The sequence below is a fragment of the Spea bombifrons genome, chromosome 3, assembly GCF_027358695.1.
Source record: "Spea bombifrons isolate aSpeBom1 chromosome 3, aSpeBom1.2.pri, whole genome shotgun sequence".
NCBI classification, from domain to species: Eukaryota; Metazoa; Chordata; class Amphibia; order Anura; family Pelobatidae; genus Spea; species Spea bombifrons.
In genome coordinates, this window is record NC_071089.1 from 67,190,194 (window position 1) to 67,214,985 (window position 24,792).

General features: G+C 37.5%; 1 protein-coding gene across 2 annotated transcripts; it reads right to left on the reverse strand.

Moving 5' to 3' along the window:
* Nucleotides 1-3,319: 3,319 nt before the first annotated feature.
* MAP3K7 (mitogen-activated protein kinase kinase kinase 7) lies at nt 3,320-24,570 on the reverse strand. 2 transcript variants are annotated; one of them, XM_053461055.1, is made up of 17 exons: nt 24,132-24,570; nt 18,200-18,310; nt 16,690-16,755; nt 16,431-16,476; nt 16,164-16,302; nt 15,520-15,644; nt 14,244-14,372; nt 13,552-13,682; nt 13,238-13,319; nt 12,509-12,651; nt 11,870-12,029; nt 9,862-9,942; nt 7,786-7,853; nt 6,621-6,735; nt 5,939-6,000; nt 5,191-5,306; nt 3,320-4,761 (listed from the first exon to the last, which is right to left on the reverse strand). In XM_053461055.1, the coding sequence occupies exons 1-17, from the start codon at nt 24,216-24,218 to the stop codon at nt 4,581-4,583; spliced, it is 1,842 nt and encodes a 613-aa protein (XP_053317030.1). In that variant the 5' UTR covers nt 24,219-24,570; the 3' UTR covers nt 3,320-4,580. The 2 variants fall into 2 exon arrangements, with proteins under 2 accessions (XP_053317030.1, XP_053317031.1); XM_053461056.1 differs by lacking the exon at nt 9,862-9,942 and having other exon boundaries at nt 24,132-24,569.
* Nucleotides 24,571-24,792: the final 222 nt, after the last annotated feature.

The window sequence follows — 24,792 nt, forward strand, 5'->3', positions numbered from 1 at the left end:
AAAAGGGGTTTAATAAATAAGGACCCATCTTCTTTAAATTCCCAGGTAGGGGAAAAAAGATAATTCCATTTACCTTACCCCATTCAGCCACATTCAATAAAGCTAAAGTAATTTATAGTCCGGCAAAGAGGTCATCCAAAAAATATACAACATAAAATTTGATGGCAGGTGAGAACCATTACATTTTGCGTAATGTAAAGACCTTAATCTTTACCATTCATCTACCAACCATTAAGTGAAACATCCTTACATCTAAGCCTCTGACCTTCTAGTTTTATATTATGACATCTGATCTAACATTTCTCCTCCTTTGAAGCAAACATCCCTCCTATACTTTGTCAAAACCTTTGGAATTTATATATCCCAAATGCATTATTTCACATTTATCAACATAAAACTGCAGCTGCCTCTCGACTATTCATTATGTTTTTGTAAATCATTTGCCACATGGCTTGTTCCACAAGAATGTCTACCCTTTACAAATGTTGTGGCTTCACATTGAAACCACTAATGCAAATCTTAAAAAGCACAGACACCAACAAAATCAGATTTATGTCAGATGCTGAATGTGAAGTCATCGCAGTGTTTTTCAAACTTTTAATCCAATGGCCCAGTGGAGTAATATGACTCAGTCTCATGATCCTATCAATGTGCTTACACGGGAGGACAGTTAACTTTTGGGCCTCGGGTCAGATCAGCCAAGTGGACCCATAGACTGGTGAAAAAATATACATCTGTATTTAGAATATCTATATATTCTAGAATGGCTGCTTCTTGTATAGAGGGTATTTACCGTATTTGCCCGAATATAGGCCACGCTTTTTCCAACCACTTTAGGTCTTTAAAGTGGGGGTGTGGCCTATATTCGGGATCTAGCGCAGGAATGCGCAATTCGTATCCCCCGACGTCCGGGACATGCAGTTCTGGGAGCCGGGCAGGCAGCAGGGTTAGGATACAGATCCCCCGCAGCACTGCAGGATATTTACATCCTACTCTCCGATACGCTGAGACAGCGTTCCCTGCCAGCACTTTCCACGGGGGGTGTGCCGGCAGACGTTCACCTGCTGCGGCGATGCGCGTAAACGACCTCGGGGAGAGGGCAGAGGGGCAGCATATATCGAGGGAGGGCAGAGGGGCAATATATATCGGGGGGAGGGCAGAGTGGCAGCATATCTATTCTATGTTATTTCTTTTTTTTTTTTTTTTTTTTACTAAGAAAATGTTTTCTTTAGAAAAACACCTAACTTTTAGTGTGCGGCCTCTATTCGGGAGTGGCCTATAAGCGAGCCAATACAGTATATATTCCAGTGCACCAGAGGCTCTGGATGAATTGAACATGCATATAAATTGTAGACGATTTTTTTCTTCACATAAGCGTAGTAATAGCACGGAATACATTTGAGTTGTCAATTTTTGAGTTGACTTACTTATTATGCATATTGTAAATTCATACATGATGCATCAGCAGAAATTACCCTGGCTGTCTGATGTTCTGCTTATGCTTGAAAGCATCTTCAAGGAACTTCATTTACAGACTTTGCAGTGAGACACACACTGGTTCCATGTCAGGATAACACGGTCCTGTACATTATAACGGCTAGAGACTGCTGATATATAATAATATAGATAACATACATCCTTCCACTAGATTACCACTCAAGATAAAGTAGGCTAGAGGTGCAACTGAGAACCCCGAACAGGACAGGAATAAGATTTTAATTTGTAATTGAGATATCTGTGCTGAAACTGGATTGTTATAAAATTATGACCTGTATAGCCCTTGAGGATCCAGGTGGTGTATTACTAAGAATGAAAAGCAGGAAGATGGCTTGTACTGATAAAAACGTCAAATACATGGGGATGGAAGAGACCACCACCTGGTATTTGCAAATGTAAAGAATATTTGGCAACTTGGAAATACAGATTCTAAGACACACAGAGGCCAGCAGACACAGGGTTTATAAATTAACTATGATAAGATCACCTTTAGAACGTTGTACCAAAATCACTTTTTATACATAATCATGAATATGTTGATGACATCATATTTTTAAGCAGTGTCAATAAATGCACAATCCTACTGCTTTGAGCTGTAAAGTACTTGCCGGTGCCTTGAGACTCTGTAATACTTTGCTGGAGAGGTCTAGTCACTCAAAAAACTGTGCAGGTGATTTGGCATTAAAATTGCAGAAACATACTTACAACTTGCATATTCTCAATTGCTAACTCACATTTTCACTTTCGCAAATTACACATGCATTTATTTGTTAATCAAATGTCCTCAAGGGGAGGTGAAATAAGAGTCATTCCCAGCAGTAAACAAATAGAGAAATTCATAGCAAATGAAATGTATATCTAATCAAAAACAAACAAAAGTGGTTGGGTGATGCTTTTCAAAAAATTGTTCAGATGACCATTTCACAGATGAAGTACGGAACATGGCATTTCCACTTTTTGCTTTTAAGATATTTAGAAAATATTAAGAATTAAAAGCTACGATGTAATGTACTTATATTGAGTTGCATTTTAAATACTTTGTTGCAAATATGTAATTTGTTGAAGAGCCATATACCTAGAGTACTACCATACATGGTTGCAATCTAATTTGAGATGAAAGTTCCCATTACCAACTGTATTCAACTTGCATAATATCAAAACCCTCCATTCTTGAGAATTATCAATCAACAGCATACTCAAAGTAATCAACATAAATTAAGGTTTTAACAGGTAAAAAACAAAGCTTACACCTTGTTAGATAAAACTTCCTAACCTATACATAGATCCATTAATAACATTTTAAATACAAATATTCTAATCAGTAGTTGGATGTCAATGAAAGCTTAACTACAACTAACATGTTACAATTTTTTCTTCGACCCCAAATTTTTTTTTTTAGCTTGTGAAGAACAATCGAACATGGGCCAAATTCTTTCATAATGTAAATTACGGTACATCTTTATGGTTACTCAAATTATTGCTCACCAATACTTTTTTGGGGGGGGGGGGGGTATCCCACATCTTATAATTTGAATCCCTGTACTAAGTAATAATACCACCTCCTGACAAATATGACAAGTGCAAATATGCTTTGCATCTTAAAGATGGAACTAAAAAGATTCAACCGTATGGAAACCAATTGATTTGGGGTTTATTGGCTATAAATTGTTAAATAATCTAGGGAAGGTAGAGCAGTATGTGAACTGGACTCTCCCCTGTGTACACTCGTAATAAAGAAGCACTTATTCAACTCACTGATCCGGTGTCGTCAAATTTCTTGCCGACATTCACAATGGTGTAAACCCACACCCACATGTTACAATTTTGTTTGATGTAGTTTTATTTGAATAAGGTTAACAGTCAATGTTTACGGATTACAGGTGTTTTAACAGATATGGCAAAAACATTCTACGTACAGTAGAAAAAGCTTAGATTAAAAATATACAATCATCTTGTCTGAGAGAACCTCAGACATTCTGCACTGTTATTTTTTTCATTCAAGGACATTTGTAGATAAGCACTAAAAGAAATAAGGATTAACGGTATTCACCACAAAAGTTATTAAAATGGAGGCAGACAATTTAAAATAATTTTTAAAGTGTCTGACATTCTTTATTTTCATAAGTATAACAGGCAATAATTATCAAGGGACAATTGAAGAAACATTGGGTTAAGTGACCTTGCAATATTTGTAAGGGGGCCATTTCTAAGAAGATTTAATTTGTTGCTAAATAAGTAACCATCACTAGAATTGCTCTAATATTGCATTGGTAAATATGGCCTAATGTATCTGGACGTGTGGCATAATATACCAACAAATGAATATAGTTTTTAAAAACATAACATATTCAGACATACAAAACCTTCAAAAACAGTAATACTGCTTGTATTATTTTAATTTAGGGTTTTTTTCTGAATGGTGAATCTCATCAGTTAATTCATTAAACAGTAAATTGTGAATAAAATGGATCATTTCTCCTGCAGAATTATACATTGTTTACATTAATGACTTTATGTTGTTGTGTATTCATCATCTTTCTTTTGAGTTAGCTTTTCATTTCAGATGCATGAAACATTACTCACTGGTGTAAATAGCCATGTTCTATCCCCTTCAAGATATTCCTACTTGGAGAAGGGTCTCAATGAATTATGTATTGCCATGAAGTGAGTAGAATTCTTCTTCTGCATTACAGAACGGTAACTTCCGCTGCTGGAAGTAGCCATGCTACATCAGGCGATCGTGAACTCTCCTCTAACGGCTAGGGCATAAACAAACATGGGAGGTAAGGATGACAAGGGATATTTACTTGTTTTGTATGCCAAATTTTGCTTCTACAGAACAAATAAAAACAAAACAAAAACTTCACAATTTATCATTAACAATATAGCAAGGTTTTGCATGAAGCATGCGTACAGCTACAGTTCACAGTAATCCGATAAAGCGCTGTATTCTTTCATCAGCTTCATGTTCCAAAGCAATGAAAATGTCCATCTTCCTGTTCACAGCAAGGAAAACAATCCGGATGCCTGAAATGTCTAACAGCAGTACACCGAGCGATCTATGTTGAAAAGGTTTTAAAGAATCATGAGGTTCCTTGTCGTTTCTGCTGTTGACTTCTGATGACATCCAACTGCTTTTTGCATTGTTGGTAATACGTTGAAAGGCTTTTACTTTCATCCAGTAGCTTTTTGTGCTCTTGGACAAGTCGAGATGTGTTTTGCTGGTCTTTTTCATCCTGGTCTAGTTCTGCTATTAGTTCCTGTCTAAAATAACAAACCAAAATAAGCTAAATTAAGCATCCTTGGAACACAAGGGACCGTTTCAACTGTATTTCAGAAAGCTACACGGTTCATGGCTCCCTAGCTATTATTAAGAAAAGAAAAAGGTGACATCAAGTAATTTGTGAGACACCAGTGCAAACCGAGTGAGCACCAAATAAGCAAATATATTCTACATCAGCCTTACTATACACATAACACATGATCTATACAGCCAACATATGAACTCTTCATAAGGATACCTGTGATGTTATATAACGGTAGGGCATTTAGACATGCTTTTTAATTGTGTGCTTTTACTCATTCTATGAATTTTTTTTTTTAATACACTATAGAGTTCTCCATGGCTGATTGCAGTTTGACAACAGTTTTTCAAGTTAAAAGTTCTACAATACGTATACAAAATTTACTTACTTTCGCTGTAGTAACAGGGCAATTTCTGTTTGAACTTTCATATATTCCTGAGCCATTTTACAGTGCTGCTCAAACACAGCCATAGATTCTTTGGAGTTTGGACATGGTGCTAGAGGCTGAAAATAAATCAGACATGATAACAACAATCATCAAATATCTCAATATATAACCTGCTAGAATGTGCCCAAAATATATTTACATCAGTAAGCCTTTAAAAATAAATGTCAATCCTAGCTCTGGAAAATTCAGTGCATGGCTTCTAAACTTGACTCAGACTTAATAGTTGTTTCTGCGGTGGTTTCTTAAAATTGTAGATAGACTTTTAACACACGGTTGTAAATGACTGCTGTATTTTCGATGTGAGATATCTGGGAAGAATCATGTATATTAATAAGTTGATTTCGTGCCTTTCAAGGTATCTCAATTGGACTCAACATACGTATTTTAATTAGTCATGCCAAATAAATTTGAATAGCAGAGGATTTAGACTTTTCACCGCATTTTACTTAATCTTATATAGCCTGTGTTAGCACCACCAGAAAGTAGGTGGCAGCGTAATAAATGTGTGTGTGAAAGTGAAATAGCGAAATAAAAACATTAGGTATTTTTGTAATTGGGAAATATGTTAAATAACCATAAAGGTAAAATATGTTGAGATTGTTTTTTTTCCCATCTGTCAGGTCTGACACCCCAGACACAAAGCAAGTGTCACTTAAAGCATTACTTAGGAGAAAAATGTTTAACCAACCTGTAACTGATGATCCAAAGTAAGATATGCCATAGGTATTGAATTATCAGAACCGTTGGTATCTAAAACATAAATCAGTTTATTAGACATTAAGGCATTACTTTAACACAAAAAAGTACTTGTACATTAGAAACATATCAAAAAGGACCAATGTAAATGAACAGGCAGTTGTGCAAAAAGGTGTGGGTTGTCTGACATAACCAACTCAAAAAAAACAAAAAAAACAACCTTACAACAGTTAAATTCAATGTTTTAGCATTCTTAACACTGTATGAAATATATTTTAGAAGAACTCATATGGAAAGGTTATAAATGTTTATACTTTGATGACTAAACAAAAGGGTACAATCCTTTTTTTTTTTTCCAGCAATTACCCATCCTAATACCGCCCCAAACCTGCATCCCGAAGAAACCATCCATTGCTCTCCACCTTTGAGAACTCCACATCAGATTTGCTACAATGAAATCATCCTAACCTAATAGATGGTACATTTGAAAGCGTGGGGTCCTCTTTTCTTTAACTACTGGTTGTGTTTTAATGTGTGTCATTGTTAATTAAGCTACATCATGTTTAAACAAAATAAAATGAAAAAATGGCCAAAGACTAACCAGAAACAAAGGCACAATTACCAGATCGAAAGCGTTCTGGTCTTGAAAGGCAGACATTATCTTAAAGAGTTACCTGAAAATTCATCAGATCCCCATGGATGGCCACGTGGGGGCTTGTCAGGGGTTGGTCCTGAGGTAGTGATCATCCTCACACTAGGACTGGAAGACCTGCTACTATTTCGACTTTCCTAAATAAAATCAGGAAGTGCAAAAGATAATAAAAATCTAATAATGACTAAACTGACAACATGCTATATGATGGTTGGTAAGTGTCGAGGCTTCCAAGTACATTTGTAATTACAAGTGAAGAAATTCACTCAATGCGGTGGGCAATGCGACAATCCTTCTCTGCTGTTAAAAGGGACCTGGCTAGTGTAATTAAGATAAAAACTAGGGTTTACCAATAACAAAGATGATTCATAATTAATTGAAAACAAGCTTAGTGTACAATTGCAATTTATAGTCTGTCTAAATGATTTGCGAAAATCATGTTCCTGAGATAAATCCCCTAGAGGGAGCCTGCAGATTATTCACCAAAGTGTGAATGAATGGAAAGTCAACACCTTCTCTACGCAGTTATGAAGGGATGATACTGGCAGGATTATTCTGCAAGGATGTGCTGGTCCTGCATACGTCATCATTCAATAACTACGGTGAGTAAAGAAATCTCCCCACATTAATTATTAATCATGCGTACAACCCAATCCTTCAGACGCCAGCTTTAGAGACTAAAGCACCATGAGTGGTGGAAATGTTTAGAAGACAAACTTTATACATGCTCTCTGATTGGCTCTGATTACAGAACGTATCGTGGTGGGTAAATACAGCTATCTATCCGATACACAGTATATGTTCAGTTTGCTATCTGACAGTACAGCAGTACATTGCATATACAAACATACAAAGGAAAAAGACAAAAACAATTAACTGTTTCAGTGTTTAAAACATACTATCAGAGCACACAGTCTTTGGTTTGGAACATATTTCAATTGCCACAATCCTGCTTTTGCCTCACAAGCTCATAAGTGATCTGGAACAAGATAGTGCTCACCAAACAGCAGGATTAGATAGAAAACCCTCATTCATCCGCCAAGCCTACATAACATAATTTAAGAGGTCTGACACAACACAATCAAAAATTAGAAACTTGTTTTTTTTACACCAAATTAGAGGACACAAATTGTTGATTTTTGCCTTGCATCCACTTGTGCAAACATACATAAATAGATAAGTCTTACCTGATTTGATTCTGTCCCAATAATACTGAGGTCCTGTACAGATCTGCGCCTCAGCTGCCCGTTTCCTGCTGGATATCAGACAAAAATGATTTACCAAATGTTGATCGTGCAGTTAATTGAATGGGCACAACTGTGAAAGCCTGGAATCTGTCCAAACTCATAGGAAGAGAAGGGGATCTACACAGGGCAGGAAGGAGACAGCTGCGGCATTTTAACTTAAGAAGCGCAGGCACGCCATCTGCACGTATAGTTTAAGACAATGAATGCTCCCAACACATGAAGAGCTGCTCTCCTACACCATAGTCTATCACGTGTTGCATGCGAGTGGGGTTTCCAAGGCTGATGACGGCATCTATTTCCAGTGCCTTACGTTATGGGGTTTGTACAGCAGGGCTGCTGATCTAAAGTGCCAGCTGAAAGCTGTTCAAGTACATTATCTCTGCTGGTTTCACTATGCTAGGCTTCATGGACAAACACTGAGATGGACAGTTGAAATCTCAATGATGCAGAAAATAGCACAGAATCTCTTACTCTCAGCCTCACCCACACCCCAGCACTACCAAAATTAATATTTTTAACCATTAGTATATGGCAGAGCATTCAAAATCACAGACATCTACCAGAGTGTCCGTGTGTGCTGCAGCAATAAACGTTGCGGCACAAACACACCTAGTTATCTAGAAATAATAACGTAATAAGCTATGCGATCTGTTGGAGGGGAAACACCGGATTGCTATACGCAACAGCTGATGCACTGCTTAGCATTTCTACTCTGTGACAGTACATTACATCATTTTAATGACAGAGGGTATTGGTTACAGAGCTCTGGCCAAAAAATATTTGTGTGGCATGCTTTGAATTACATGGATTTCAAAGCAGCCAATATTGCTCAATAGACAGATTTTTCAAAAGCATCAATATGACCCTCCACAGAAATTACACAATAAACAAATCACTTTAATACTATAGGGTGACCTCAAAATGGCTGTCCCATTTGTGACCCACCAGGTATAGCTGCACGGAAAATATTGGAATTAAACGGCACCATAAATCATTTATTTTTAATCATATGCTTATTTCAGAATTAGAAAGAAAAAAATATGCCTTTGCACAACACATTACATGTACAGAAGTTAAAATAACCGCAGATCTTTTAAATATTGTTGCCAAGATAACAGTAGCATAGCATTTTTTTTTTTAATAAACATACGTGTTACATGTATTATCTTATGAGCACATTTTTATTTAATGGCATTGCTCTAAAATTAGCAGGAATGAAAAGCCAGGGGAAATATTTGGCATTCTTAATTAGAAACAGAACCACTTGTGAATTTGAGGAGGTCTTGCACATGCCGAGTGGAATGAGAAATGAAGTCACGATTGTCAGGGAGGGGCAAAACAATGGACAACATAAAATGAAGGCTTAGAAGACAATCTGGGAGAATTAGCATTTAATTAGTAGCATTTTGACACAACATGCATGTTATTGGAAAGCCACTGCAAACACAAGTAAAAGAATCAACGTGAAATACATTTTGCTCCAATTCTGCCTGTGCCACATTTATGTTGCTTCACTTCTCTTACATCACGTTCCCTACTCAGAGGTATAGTGCAACAGCTCAGGAAGATATGTTTTTAAACACAAAATAATCATCTATTAAAAATGTTGCTTTCTGATGCTTAAAAGCAATTTCAATTCCATCTCATATAACACTAGAGGTAACCGACGTCCAGGTCATCAGTAAACTGGTGGCGCCTACTTCTAACCCAAAGGAATCCCAAAGCTTTGCTCCCTCTTAGGAAGTTCAGCAGGCTGTGACCCATCATGGACTGTCAATACTATTAATAAGATACACACAAACACACAATATACATAAATAATCTTCAACGAGTAAGACTGAATACTGAAAGCAAAAAACAAATGCTGCAAAACAGCCCAATAACACACATTTGCAACCTCTGGAACTTTGAATCTAGGCTATTCGGCCGGGCAATGTAGACATGTTTGGAGCAAAATCTATTCAGCATTAGTTTGCCATCATTAAGCTAAGGAAGTCTGCTCAGATTCTGTACTACCTGTGATGATGATCTCAGGGACATCCAGAATGTTGCCAAATGAAGCAGTTTTACGATGGCCTCGTTTAGGCTTGATATAGGCTGCAAAAACACATACACAATACACATGCAAACAACTACAAGTGGTATGGAAGCACAATGAACACAAGCATGAACATGTACAGCACAGTGTTACAAAGTGAGGGGACGTGCAAAAAAAAGAACCATGCAAAATGAACAGCGGTTTCTATTTTAACAAAGCTTCATACAAACTAAAAGTGTGTTCACAATGTAAGGTAGAAATGATATTAATGGGCATGCACAAGACACGATCATGACGGACACATAAAAGCAACAAGGGCAGGTGGAGAACCTTTTCTAAACATCTGTTTTAGGCTATTAAAATAAATTAAAAAAAGAAAATGGAGAGGACTATTCTGGAATTTCTAACATCTCTCTACCCATTACTTTTGTATGTGTGCATTCCATAAATATAGTGGAGTCCACTTACACCAACTTCCGAGGGAACTAACAATAATTCAAACACTTCAAAAGGGGAAGGTATAAGACTAAGAAAAAAAAAAAAAAAATCAAAAGAAAAGTCACCGACTGATTTGCATACATATACTGGTGTGTACATGTTTACAAAATGGGTAGGCTATATTGGCCAAATGGCTTTAACACGCTGTTTCTATGCTACTCTCATCAGGATGTTGGCAAAAGTTTCTAATGAAATGATGAGCACTGGATTATTTACGTTGTAAATAAAGTATGACAGCTTGTCCTAGAAAAACAGAAGCATTTCATAAAAATATAGCACAACATGAATTTTGTCTGATGTTCTAGATGGATGCTACAACACTAACAGCACGGGCCGAAGTCCCTAATCAACGCTGTAAGGCAGGAAATCTGTATTAAATACAATTTTTGCTTCCTGAGCTTTTGAAAACTATAGAAATCCCACATTTTTTTTTTACAAATTATATATATATATATATATATATATATATATATAAATAATCCTGATTCATACAGGTTAATCACACTAGGATCAGTATGATTTCTTAGCAGACAGATGACCTAAGGAGCATTATACATCACCATGAGCACTGAACACAAGGAAATTATTACAAAGGAGCTGCAGCTATATATGCATGTAAATAAGTTTCTTTGAGGAATCCATATTTATCAAGAATGGATGGTGGGCTTCAAGTTGATATGCTTGTTAGAGACACTTGACCCTTCATTTCCACTTTAATGCATATGATCATATGACTGACTGATTGACTGGCTTGCAGGAGATGTTTTATGCCGAATTGATCTCTCGCTTCCCAGTGTGCACAAGTGTGTGATACTTTTTACTTTTAAGGTAACACATGATTAAATGTCATCTTAGACTGAAGTACATCAAGTATGATGTCCTATTTATGCAGCTCTAACCTATACTTCAGCTGGAATAACAAGGTTTTCTTGTTAATGTTACTATGTTGTAAGGTAATCACACAACATTTTCATGGCCAGTGGGATAACCAATAAGCCTTTACCAAACTAGTACTAATCTACAAAAAAAAAAAAAAGTGTTTCTGGAACAGTAGGTTTCTAGATGTGCCCAATATCTTCTTATACCACCTACTTTTAAGTTTAATAACTAACCCCTCAAAGGGTTCCACTTGGTGACGTGAAGTCATAGGCATTAGGGTCATTTAGAATTGGCAATTAAATGAGGTCCTCTAGGATAATATCTCTTATGTCGAAAAGGACTTTAATAACTGAATTATGGATTCTTCCCTGGTATATTCTGTGAAATTTGAATGAGGAAATTTCTAACATGGAGGATAAAATGGACACACATAAGAGAATAGTGTGGATTAACAGCGTCCTTAAAGAATATTGTGCGCTGCAGTTTTGCAGCACACTGGAAATAGGGATTATTATAGAGAACAATGTTGGGTGCTGGATATAAAGAATGTAATGAAATGCGTAATGGGTGATTGATTGTTATTTTCCGTTATAAAGACATATTTCTTACCTGTGCTAGCAGAGCTCCTCACCTCCAGTTCAGACATGTCAGCACTCATTCTTTTGTCTTCAGATGCACCCAAATTTGAAGATGGTCTTCCTCGAATGTCCGACAAACTTTCAATGCTGCTCCCCCTTGATGGGGGCAAACTCAAACGTCCAGGCTCACCCTGTAAGAGAAGGATTACACAACCATCTTGACTTTTTGATACTTTTTTTTTTTGGACTATTTTTCTCTTGATGCTACTTTATGCACTTAGTATCTAATCAGCTACTTATCTTACTCTACTTAGGTACTGAACCGATAACTTTTTGGTTCTTGTGGTTTTCTGACCAATCAGCAGCATAATTAGCTTAGATGGATATTCTGTAAGTCAGCTTATTTATACACACACACACACACGCATCCCCACCTAGCGTGACACTAAATTGATATATTAGAAGGACTGAAGTTATATAATACAGTATAGCAAAACATCACAATAGGATTCAAGGCAAGTCTTTACATAAGGTTCTCCAAACACCAACTACACCAGTACAGACTATTTTACCCCAAATGGACATGTATCTCGAAGTCGCACAGCTTATTATCCGATTTTCATGCAACATTGGTTGCACTTAGTAAATGGCGTCCAGGCAATGTACTTACTGACTGCTTGGATTGACTTTTCAAATGTGGAGCTAATTTGCACTCTCTTCCTTTGATGGTATCATTATTTGTAACTGCTTGGAAATCGTTAGGATCTATGTTAATGTCGCTCTTGTTTGTGGATGTAATATCAATGCAGGAGCCTAAAAAGGTAATTGGAAAGGAATTTAAAGTTCATATATTGAATAGTTGACTACTCATCAGCTATGAATAATACCGCCATCAATTCTTATTCTACTAAGGTTCACATTTCTAGCAATTAAACAATTACTTATTTAGATTATACAAAACAATGCTTCGATATTTTCCTGCAGACCTATGGAATTATATGGTATACATTTTTAATTTAAAAAAACGGTAGCAGTTCTTGCTTTATCAACAAAACATTGTTGTGGAATGCAATAAAGGACAGCTTTATTATATTTTATTTCTATATATATATTTAGAAATTATCCATGGCATTTTAAAACATACGCTAGTGCACGTATACAGCGCAGAAACAAAATAAAAACTTTCTATCTTGGGATGCTGCTCCACTGTAACAATATTCATATCAAAATATGTATTTAAAAACCCTTATAACTTATCTGAAATATTTTTAGGTATGTCATTAGGTACGGCAAGAAATTACAAAAAATCTATAAAAAATTAACGTACATTCCTATTTACAGTATCGATACTTTACACCAAGTGATGCAAAGAAAAAGGTTTATAAAACCATAATCGCACCTGTACTTGTTGCGGAATTACTTTGTCCTTCATCCAAGTACTGACAAGGATACTGCAAAGCCTCGTCAGCCCCAGGGAAATACTGCAAAAGAAAGGAAATTGCAACTCTAGGTTTTAAAGTTTCTTCAGGTATTCAGGACTGCATAGTGTTTTCTACATTGACATCTAGCGTTTAAAATGGCACCAAGCAAAATAACATTAACTCATTTCATAAAGCACATGCTATTTTCTAAGAAGCCTTTTCCTTCTTTCCCATTACTGCTGAGATTTAACAAAACAAGAAAAGCTGCACAGAAAAAAAAAAATCAACTTACTTGCATTAGATGTGTCATTATTTTGACAATCTCCTCCATTGAAGGTCGTTGGGGGGGATCCTTTGACCAACAGCGAGTCATTAAACTTTCAATCGGCTTAGGTAGATTTTTAATTAATGGTGGCCGAGTACCTGGGAATACATAAGAAGAGTTAATTAAGTAGATGGATTAATCATTGAAAATAATTGTACTCCCAGGAAATAATTAAAAGCACAAAAAGTTGTTTTTGCAGTTTTAAAACATCTTTCACAGAACAATGACACAAGCTGAGGAGTTCACACCTAACTCCGAACCTCTATAACAAAAACAACGTATGAAGGGATTAAAGTTAGAATGTCGTAATTAGTTTTTAATTGGCTATGCAAATATCTCAAGCATGTGGCACAGAAAAAAAAATGTAACATTATATAGGACCCAATATTAAAAAAAGGGATACCCAACTCAGAATTATTATTCATTTAAAAAGATTAGAACAAGTCTCATGCATCATTGCAACTGCAATGTAGGATGGAAGAAGAAATAAAACCAACCAATCTACACTAGCAGTCGTTCCTTCCGTGACGTGACAAATCTAAATTGATGTGCTGAGAAAACCATCAGTTTGCTTTTTCTTTATGACACGAGCATTCATTTATATAGGAAAAAACGGTACCTTATAAAGGTGATAAACAAGGAGGCCACACTTTACTCACCATTATGTACAGCCCACATTATGCGGAATGCTGGACCTCCAATTTCATCAAACGGCTTTCTCCGAGTTATTACTTCCCACAGGATGATACCCCAACTAAACACATCACACTTCTCACTGTAATTGCTACCTAAAACAAAGCATAGAGGCATTCATTTTAGTATGATAAACACTGTTTGAACAAAGGCTAATCACTACGTATAAGGAGGCGCCATGCCAAAAGTTAAAATGCAAGCATGTCACAGATCCTTCAAATGCAATAAGGTGCTTCCCATTCATGTTTTAATTAAATTAGTAAAAGAAGAAGCTCGTACTCTACATATTGACTGGAGCCGGGAAAGCTGACCCTTTGGCTGCATGTTAAAGATGGCCCTGGGCGCACCATTTTACAAAAAGGCTCTGTAGAGTATTTACACCAAATCCACACTTCATTATATCCTCAAGCAGTTATAATTAAAAAAATGTCCGGGAGGGCAATTATGACAGGAGTAACTGCACTGGTATAAAACCAATTTGTTTGTTTGTTAGTTTATACAAAACCTGTGAATATACTTCTTTCTTAAGAACACTTTGCTGTAATACTAACTCCCTGCTACTGTTCTTGACCTTATTTGTATTGTGGTGGGGGAAAGGGTAAATGAGGACAATACATCAGAATTGTTGTTCTTGTTCATCTCAGGTATAAAACCCAAACAACGTAATTGACTTTAAATACTTTTATAAAGGATACTACTGAGCAAAATAAATAAATGAAAATTGAAAAGGGAAAAAAAAAATACAAAGAGATAGAGACTTCAAACACACCAAATGAAAGTGACAGGAGGCAAAGGAGGAGACATGGTGGTGAGTTCCCCCCAACATGCCCACACAAACAATGCCACAACTACATATTTTTATCAACAGATAAAGTTAGGAAACTATATACAGGAAAATCGGGAAAGCTCGGTTTGAGATTTTGCTCATTTAACCGTGTGTATACTGGAGAAAGGTACAACATACCAATTCAAAGCGCTCTAGTGATAGTAAAAACGTTGCTATATTTTGCAGTAAATTATAAGACATGGAAAATAATCAGTAACAGGTTTACTCTGCCCACCGCATATGCAAATGTTGCTTAACCACATCTTTAACGGTGCCTAAAAAGAGTATAATCATTTCAAGCTATTTTGAGACCGCAGTAGCCACATCTCTGCGCGTCTAATAACAGCTTGTAAAGTCATGTGCGAGGAGGATTATGAAAGAATGATGGGGCAAATATATCCAAGACAGCAAGTTACCTTCAAAAACCTCTGGCGCCATCCACGCAGCACTGCCTTTGTTGTTAGTCATGTGGGTCTGGATATCACAAGCTGTGCCAAAGTCACATATCTTCAAAACCGTGCCGCCAGCTACCAGAAGCAAGCTGCAGAATGGACAAGTTGAAAAGCTGCACTATAGTACGTCAACACATCAACATTACAAATGTCATTCCTCATTATTAGCACATTATTATTATTATTATTATTATTTTAAAGAAGAAGGATAGAAGGGTTTCCACCACAAGGAAGCAGTGGGATCTTTAAGCCTTACGGTTGAACGTTAGCGTACAATCAGTGTGATTGTTTTAAGGAAGGAATTTGATATTCTTTATGCTAAATCAAGATCTTAACAGATCCAAAAGTTCAAAATATACTAAAACAGAGTAATTTTATAGTGATGATTTAAAGAGGAAGTTCATATATTGAATGGTTGACTACTCATCAATCTACAAGATTCCTCATAATATGGTCTGTGATAAGCCCTAGTTCGGCTCGTCGCTAATCACCCAGCCACACATTCTGACAATGGAAGTCTGCATTAGAAGGGACTTCTTAGCATTGCCGTAAATAATCAGGGAATTCACCAAAAACATAACTGACAACTGAACGGGAAATAAACATACTTTGGAGGTTTAAGGTCCCGGTGAATTAGAGCCTTTGGTTTCATACTGTGCAAATATGCCACCCCTTGGGCGCACTGTAAACACCAACTCATTGCATGGGCTGCTGTGTAGTAAGGCAACGGCTCCGCACCATGTAAAACTGCAAAGTAAAGAAGCAAGTATATTAATGACATGCTACATAGGAAAAAAAAAAAATCACATTAGTTGTGTGTGGATTAATACCCATATTATATAGTATTAAACATGCACGTTTGTATTTTAGCTTACCATTGTACAATGAGCCTCCTTCTGCATATTCCATAACTAAACATACCTGAAACAGAAAATTAAGATTAGCAAACAAATTATTTTATAAAACTGGGGGATAAAGAAAATTTATCTATAACTTCATAGAGAAAGATTTTGATAAATAATGAAGTTACCACTGTTCTAGCCTTTTGAATAATTATTGAAATTACCAACAAAAAAAACGAGGGGGGGGGGTTATCAACATTTTTTAGAATAACACAAAGGCAAAAATACGTACCGGATTTTGGCATGCTCCATACAGCTTTACAATATTTGGATGGTTCACGCGTGACAACTGCCGAAGCTGCAATAAAAAAAAATGAAATGTTTGCCTATGGATTTAAAAGGTTTTTACTAAAATATTGACTGTGTACCGATTTAGGGACTGGAAATAAACAAAGTCCTGTTGTCTGATGTAGCCTAAGATGTGAGCCATTCATTCACGAACAAATGTTTTCTCATATTAATATTTAGGACGAGAGGCTTTAGCCGCCATGTGCACTAATGTTATTACATCTACCAAGGTCATTTTCTCGATGGACAGAAAATGAATACCTAACCCACTTTAAGCCACAATCCAAGCAGAACTAGTTTCATTACCGTATTTGCTCGTTTATAAGATGAGTTTTTTTTCAGAGCAAATGCTTGGGGGGGGGGCGGGGGGTGTTAAATGGGGGGTATAAGGCATTTCGGGAGGCAGAGTGCTCTGTGAAATGCCTTTTAACCCCCTTAATTCCACTCTGCCTCCAGAAATGCCTTTTTAACCCTCTATACGCCACTCTGCCTCCTGAATGCCTTAAACGTCCCTATATGCCACTCTTCCCCATAATATGCCTTTTAACCTTCTAAATGCCAGAGTGGCATATAGGGGTATAAGGCATTTCTGGAGGCAGAGTGGCACATAGGGGGTCAAAAGGCATATCATGGGGCACAGTGGCATATAGGGGGTATAAGGCATTTCTGGGGCAGATGTGCATAACTGGGGGGCAGGTTGGAAAATAGAAGGAAATAAAACAAAAATATTTTTCTCAATCATAGCTTTTATTAAAAAAAAAAAAAATTAACTGGTGAATTAACATTTACCAGTAAAACTTTTTTCCTATAGGGTCATCTTATATTCAGGCTTTTTCTTTTTTTCCTAAATTAAAACTCAGATTTGGGGGGTCGTCTTATAATCGAGCAAATACGGTAATTTTAATAGTATTATATCTTAATATTTTGATTTATATAACATATGTTTAAAATTAAAACGATTTAAAGGAGCTTCCAGAAATAAGCGTTTATGCAGGGCACTTAATGCACAGGGAGTTTTACATGCCAAACCTATTTTAAAGGGGAAGCGAGATGGGGAAAAATATTTCTCCTTGGGTATAAAATAGTTTTCTATACAGTAATGTAGGTTAGCATTGACAAAAACTTTGTTTTATTTCATTTTGTTCTGATACATTCACTGAGCCGTTCTATTGATTTCAACAAAGCAGTGCTTGTCTAGTTGACTGGGTCATGATAACCGGGCTAGAACATCCAAATGGCTACCATGCAGCTGACATTATGTAACAATTAGAACTGTTAAATACATGTAAACCATTATAAGAGCATAATACGTGCCAAGACTTAATTTTAAACTCATAAGAAATGGGTGTTTGATTAGTAGCACAGTCATGGTACAGAAGTGTTGGGAGCTAAAGATGAAAGCTTTGGGTATAAGGAGCATGGATACATAATAAAACCCGCAGATGGATATCTACCTCAACGATGAAGGCTTTTCTTTCAGATTCACTTTCTATTTGCTTGATGGCCACGTCTTTTCCTCGCCATTTTGCTTTGCAGACAACACCAAAGGTGCCTCTTCCAACTACCTGTTTAAATACATAAAATTATTATATGGCACTACAAATGAATGCAACCCCCCCCAAAAAAAAAACTACAATAGCGATTTACTAATCACACATGGCAAAAGGTAGATACACAGCTCAATGGACAGGTTATAAATTAGCCAATGTACTTAACCATAGAAGATATATTTGTAGCGGTACTGTCATTAACGCGAAGCATATACACTCTGCTGTTCCTGTCTCCCTGCAATCTGAGCACTAAATAGATTACTTATCCACTGCCTCCAAACAAGTGAATCAGCAGCACCAACTTTCTGTGCACGTGGTTATACGAAGCGTGCACATTTGTTTTCAGTTTATTAGCCCTTTATAATGTCCAGTGTGTGCTTTCAGCATGGAAGTCGGCCAAACTGGTTTCAATGCAACCACAAGCAAAATATTATAAACTCTGAATGCTGTAAAAATCACCAACGGCATAGACGTAAAAATAAAGCGACAAATCTGTGATAGCTTGCAGAAGTAATAGCTTAATTGTAGTTCTTCCATTTTCACTATAATGGCATTTTAAAGCTGTAATAGGAGTCCTAGGAATGCACCAAAATGAAAATTCAGGATGCACTTGGTCGAAGCCGGAAATGACTGCCCCCCACCCACCTTTAATAAAAAAAAAATACACCCTGTATATGAAATATTTTATAACAGAAATCACACTCCTATCATGCCAAGTCAGCCAGTACATGCTGAAACCTGGCTACCTGCCCCCCTTGAATATAGTTGCTGTCAGCTAAGATAAAATGTTGCCCTGCAGGATGGGGTCTGTCCCCCTGTGCCATGCTCCACATCCATGCTTACACACACATTCATTCACTCATACTAATCACGTACAGATACTCATTCTACTTCTGTTTTTTTATTATTATTATTTATGCATTTTGCTGATAATGCCATTTTTGGCCAACAATATTTCTGTCCAATCCCTTAATAGGACACAAACAATTGATAACCAAGTACTCCATCTGATTGAGTTTGTATGTGTGTTAGGGTAAATGTTAGCAGCACCCCTGCAAGGGGTTTGGGGGCTTAGCTGTATTGCCCCCCCAAGCAGCAGCCCTCCCCTACTTCAGACATTCAAATCAAACAAAAATATGAATTCCAATACTACCTGCAAAATAAAGAAACAAAGACATAAAAAAGCTTGGCAAGATCAAGATATATTCAAAAACCTGAGTGACGAACATTCTTTAAAAAAAATAATTAGTACAATATGCCTAGGAGAGTCTACAAGTAGAACACAGGGATCACCGCTAGTCCAATGGCTGTGTGTCGTAAAACTGTCAATTTCTCATCCACCTGTCTCTTCCAGGTTCAGTCCCAAGATAGCTTGTCTTAAGGAATTCATCTAAAGAAGTGTCAGATAAGTTCTGAAATCGAAATAAAGCGTATCTACGGCTCCTCCCTGATGAACTGTTCTGGTAACCTTGTCAAAGAAATCTCGGGTTTGTTTGACATGATCACTCCTTAGGGACCTTACATTGTCTTGAATTATGCAAGTAACCGGATGCAGAATACTCAATTATTCTGCTCTTCAGCAACATTTCCATTAATTTACTTACTGATGAAACAGAACTTACACTGTATGCAATGCCACATCTGTCCTTTCCTAGTGCTCTGTGACAGTGCTAGGTGAACATACAGAATTGGTATTCAACACGGTCTATCACACCTCACTGAGCTGTCCTAGTCTTTCTGAACACGTTTCTACAGCCCTTCAGAATTTTCTAATGTGGGGGGACCCCATCATAATTCAGGATTTAGTTTATTCAAAAGCATCAGTCCCATTATTAATTCAGCATGCCCTAACACCCTAAATGTGCTGGCTAATGCTTGCAGGGCGGTCCTGTGTAGTAAGGGCACTATTATGACGGCAGAATCAAAAAACAAAATACTTATGCTCACACAAGCATAATTACACATGCATACTAACACACACACCGACAGTAACATACTGACAGACACAGTAACATACTTATGCTCCTTATGCACTTTTGGACCACTAACTTTGTTGGCTCAGGACAGATCCTTTGCTGATCTCACACTGCTTGCATCTGAGTGCTGGAAATGTTGTAGTTTCCCCATGGCCAAACTAACTCAGTGTGCTGGGACTGGAGGAGCGCAGGCAAGCAGTATGTTGGAAGGGGGTTCAGTGTTAGCATCACTGGCGAGGGCTCCCCTTCAATGTGGGGGCCTGCGTTACTACAGTACTTTCCTGCAAAACCCTAGGCGCCAACAAGCGATCTCATGACACCATGATGACCTGGCACCAGGGGTTTGTCAAGCCCTGTCTATAGTAAATTGTAGTCATCCTCAGCATTAAATGCACACCAGGCAGTTTGAGATTACAAATTTACAAATTTGGAAAAGCAGTCTGACTCACTGAACTCTAGAAACAGATTATCACATTAGAATTAACAAAGTATTACAAAAAACTGATACATTGGGATTATTTTTTCTTAAAACACTGGCATCAGGACTTTCAGACAAGTATTACTAACTTTGCAAGCTTGAGAGCAGGGCCCTCTTTACCTATTGTATTGGTTTGTCAATTGTAGGTTTATCATGCCCTTTGAAACAATTTAATGTAAGAAGCGATGAATAAGAGCTTTGCAAATAAAAATAATTACCGGTATAAGGAAAACTATCCTAGTCCGGGTTTCTTTTTCTTTTTTTTTTTTAGCATTTTGGACAATCATATAAAAATGGACGACCCTAGAATTGATTGGTACATTGTACACTCGTTTTTGTCTCCGAGATCAGCCTGTGTTCTAATTCAGCCAAACAGTAACTTGCAATGATTGGTCTTTGCTTTATAGGCATTTAGCTTCTCACAATCCTACCCACCAGAAAGCTTTAATATCTGGAATAATACTACAACATTTTATAACACCTACATGAGGAAGAAACCTTACAATTCCACAAATGTCTTGGGAAGAAGAAGAAAAAAACTTAAATAAGAGAAAGGTAAGGCTTAAGAACTATATTTTGGGATATCAGTAAGTGGTGTATTCTGGTCTAGGGCAGGAGATCGCCCGTAACACCACTACTCAATGGACCAGTTCAAAAGGGAGATCACTGATCCCTCCAACTGGTCCATAAACCCTATGGAGGGCTGTGTTGACCGATGCCTTCATCGTTTCCTTCTATACCGCGCTCCCTTTAGAAAGCAATCACGAAAGATAAAGCATGAAACCCAGAATACGATTTTCTATTCTACACTTAAGACTCCTTAATTTGAAACTCTTGTATTCTGCAACATTCCTAATGGACTTAACATTTCAAGTTCATGTGTAACACATGCCTCAAAAGTCTATCCTTGGTGTGATTCTTGCAGTTATCACTTGATCCCGCATTAAAATTATCACCAGAAGGGTAATAGTATGCAATACTGTACAATAACAACTATTATGGGCAAAAGGAAAAAACTCCGTTAAAATAGGGAGTTTCTATTTAATGCAATAGGAGAAAATAAAAATAAGATATGTTTTCCTAAATTTGGTTTAATATAATGGAAAACAGATAAAACCAGAAAGTAACATAAAAAGAAAGACATCTGGGAATTAATACTTGTTTGCGTAAACAGCAACAAGGCTACTAGGAGCTGGCAGGTAATATGGCTTCCATAGAGTCATCTGTCAAATTACAATGTACATAGATCTGAAATGACAGAATAGATTTGCTTAATCCGGGAACTACACACACAGCTGCAAGTGTGACATTGCTAAATGTCATCATTGCCAAAGCAAGAATTGGGGACGCTGAACGTTTATACAAAACACATGCCATTCAAAGAGGCATTCATTATAATAATAAAAATAGAGAAAACAGACTGAAACCTGTAATTTAAGTATCACATAGCCCCTAAGAAAATATGTATGGAATTTCTACTGCCAAAAAAAAAACAATCTAAATGCATAGTTTAATACCCAACAAAAGGTGAATACATATTAGCATACTTTCAAATATGCATCCTTATTACCCAAAAGATGCAAACATATTGGAGCTGTCAAACATTGGCATGAATGAAGTCCACTATATTCTATATTCTTGGGGATTCTGTCTGAGCATGTGCAGGGGGCAATGTTGTGGAAGAACTGCCCCTGGAACTCTATCTTGTTGGCATAGACTATCCCGAGCATTTGTACTGTTGAGCAGGATAGAACATCTCCTGCAAAAGCATTTAACCGGGAGCGGGGAAAGGGAGCAACTACATAGAGGGGATTCTGACAATTCAGATATACATTTGCATGCAAAAAGTAAAAAATAAAGTAATAAGGTAACACACTTCCAGCTGTTATCAGATGCATTCAAGTGCATATAAGGGCCAAAGTGTACTTTTAACCCTCTTCAATGAGTAAAAATAGCAAGATGTCAACTATACCCAAAAATGTAGCATTTAGTGGCCTTACTATGTACAGCGCTTAACTTATGTATCAGACAGGTATACTCTGTGAACCTTTCAACTGTCCAATGGTTCCAAACTATGTACAAGTAACTAGTATGTTAAGGAGGTAGTGCTTTTATCCAAAGCAAATGCAGACAACAACCCATGTCTAGTTTTTATTTCAAATACTGGCTTTTGCAGTCACATGAGTTTGAGCCAGTACTCAACACAGGACTGCAACCACAAGAAAAGATTCCTGCAGCACACAGTAACGTCTTTCTGTCACGATAAGCCAGGAATAAAATTCCAGGCCTGTCCTGGAACAGAGACTACAAAGGAGAGGATAACACCCTATGTCTAACACCCTTTTCCTACACATCTGCTGATATAACAGCTTGAACAATACTCATCCTACAACCCGACCACCTTGTATTCTAGGCCAAGATTATGCTGTATTTACTAAACACCGTTTCATACTGGATAATATAGGGTAACAGACATTGAAAACAGACAAAAGTGCCCAAGACACAGCCTGCACTGAGAGGTAGGTAGGACTCTAAGGAAGTCTTTCTAATTCATTGTTACAATGCTCTACTGTAAAACCTTTATATTCTTAATATTAAGATCTTCCTTGGAGCACTTCAATGATGAACATTATGAGATTTGTTAACGTCAAAATACACTGTCTGCTTGCAAACGATGGGGTTTCCCATTATAAGGGTACTCTGTCCAAAAAACAATGATCATCTGTACACAGTGTCTTACAACCTCATGTCACTAGAATCAATGGTGTTAGTTACTATGGCAACATACCCAGCAACTATATTCATGTTAAGGGAATGTGCTGGGTTGACCCATCAATTTCAGTTGTATAACATGCAGAAGCTTTTAAAGTATTTCCTTGTAGACTTGTTGGGGTAAGTAGGGTGATGACATTAGAAACGCAACCATCCGCAAACAGACTACATGACAGTATTGTGACTGAATCCCCAGCATGATAAAAGGTGTCCATTAGTGAACATACCACATGATAGTACCTTAATAGAATATATAGCATTATAGAGGAATATACATGGGGCAGGTAGAACTTGACCATCAGTGGACAGACTACACCACAGTATCAGAATAGGAAATCTAGCATGATAGGAGTATATCCTGTTTTCCTCTGCATTTAACTTCAGGCTGTGGTGGATGAGTGTGGCTAAACGCTCTACACTTAGGTGTATCTACTACTAACTTAGATGTTGACACTTGGGAAGCAACACATTCTCCAGGTGAATCCAGCTGGAGGAAAAAACAGTTCCTGTGTTGACACTTCGCTCACTCACCTTCACACAAACTACCTTCCTATAAATCACTCCGCCCCATTACCCGTATTAGTGTCCCTCCGCAGGGCCCCTGGCTCACCTCTTCCACCTCTATCTCCTTGTAGTCGATCTCCTCGAAGTTCAGTACAGGGGGAGTTTCAATCATATCAGCAGAGGAGGCAGACATGCCTTGCCTTAACTAGCTGGAGAAAAGAAAGCCCCCGCCGGGGAGAAGCTGGGACACAAGACTAGGGCAGCAATTGCAGCTATTGCCAGACTCGGAAACTGAAATGTCCGGGGCCGGAGCTACCATACAATTGGGTTATGCGGGCGGCCCCGGCCCGGCGAGGACCAGGTGAGCCCCGAATAAATTCCCAGGCCTGGCCTGGTACGCAATAGGTACTACGGAGAAGGAGAAAGTATAACTGCGGCCACCGCTGCACTGACACCTTCCCGATCCGACCATACATCTAGCACCGGAGTCAGCGCAGGCCGGGAGCAGAGTGGCGGTGAAAACGGGGCGGGCCCTGACAAGTGACGCACCACCCGTCAGAGAAAAAAAAAAAGGTCCCGGAGAAGAGTGGCTTTTTTTTTTTTAAATAAACTTTATTGTAAATAAAAACTAGCGTGTATTGACAAGTCCCTTTATTGTACCAAGTGGCGTTTATTTTACTTAGTGGTATCGTGATTCTGGTATATTCACGCATTATCTTTTTTAATGCGTTCCTAATTTTGAAAACCTCGTTGTCAGACTGCATTAT

Bases quoted from the DNA above. Each gene is read 5' to 3' on its own strand.
- MAP3K7 (XM_053461055.1), bottom strand. From the start codon at position 24,218: ATGTCTGCCTCCTCTGCTGATATGATTGAAACTCCCCCTGTACTGAAC. The intron at 16,756-18,199 runs GTAGATATCCAT...TTTTTATTGCAG, and splicing joins GAAAAGCCTTCATCGTTGAG to CTTCGGCAGTTGTCACGCGT. The intron at 12,030-12,508 runs GTAAGTACATTG...CTTCTCTTACAG, and splicing joins AAAGTCAATCCAAGCAGTCA to GGTGAGCCTGGACGTTTGAG.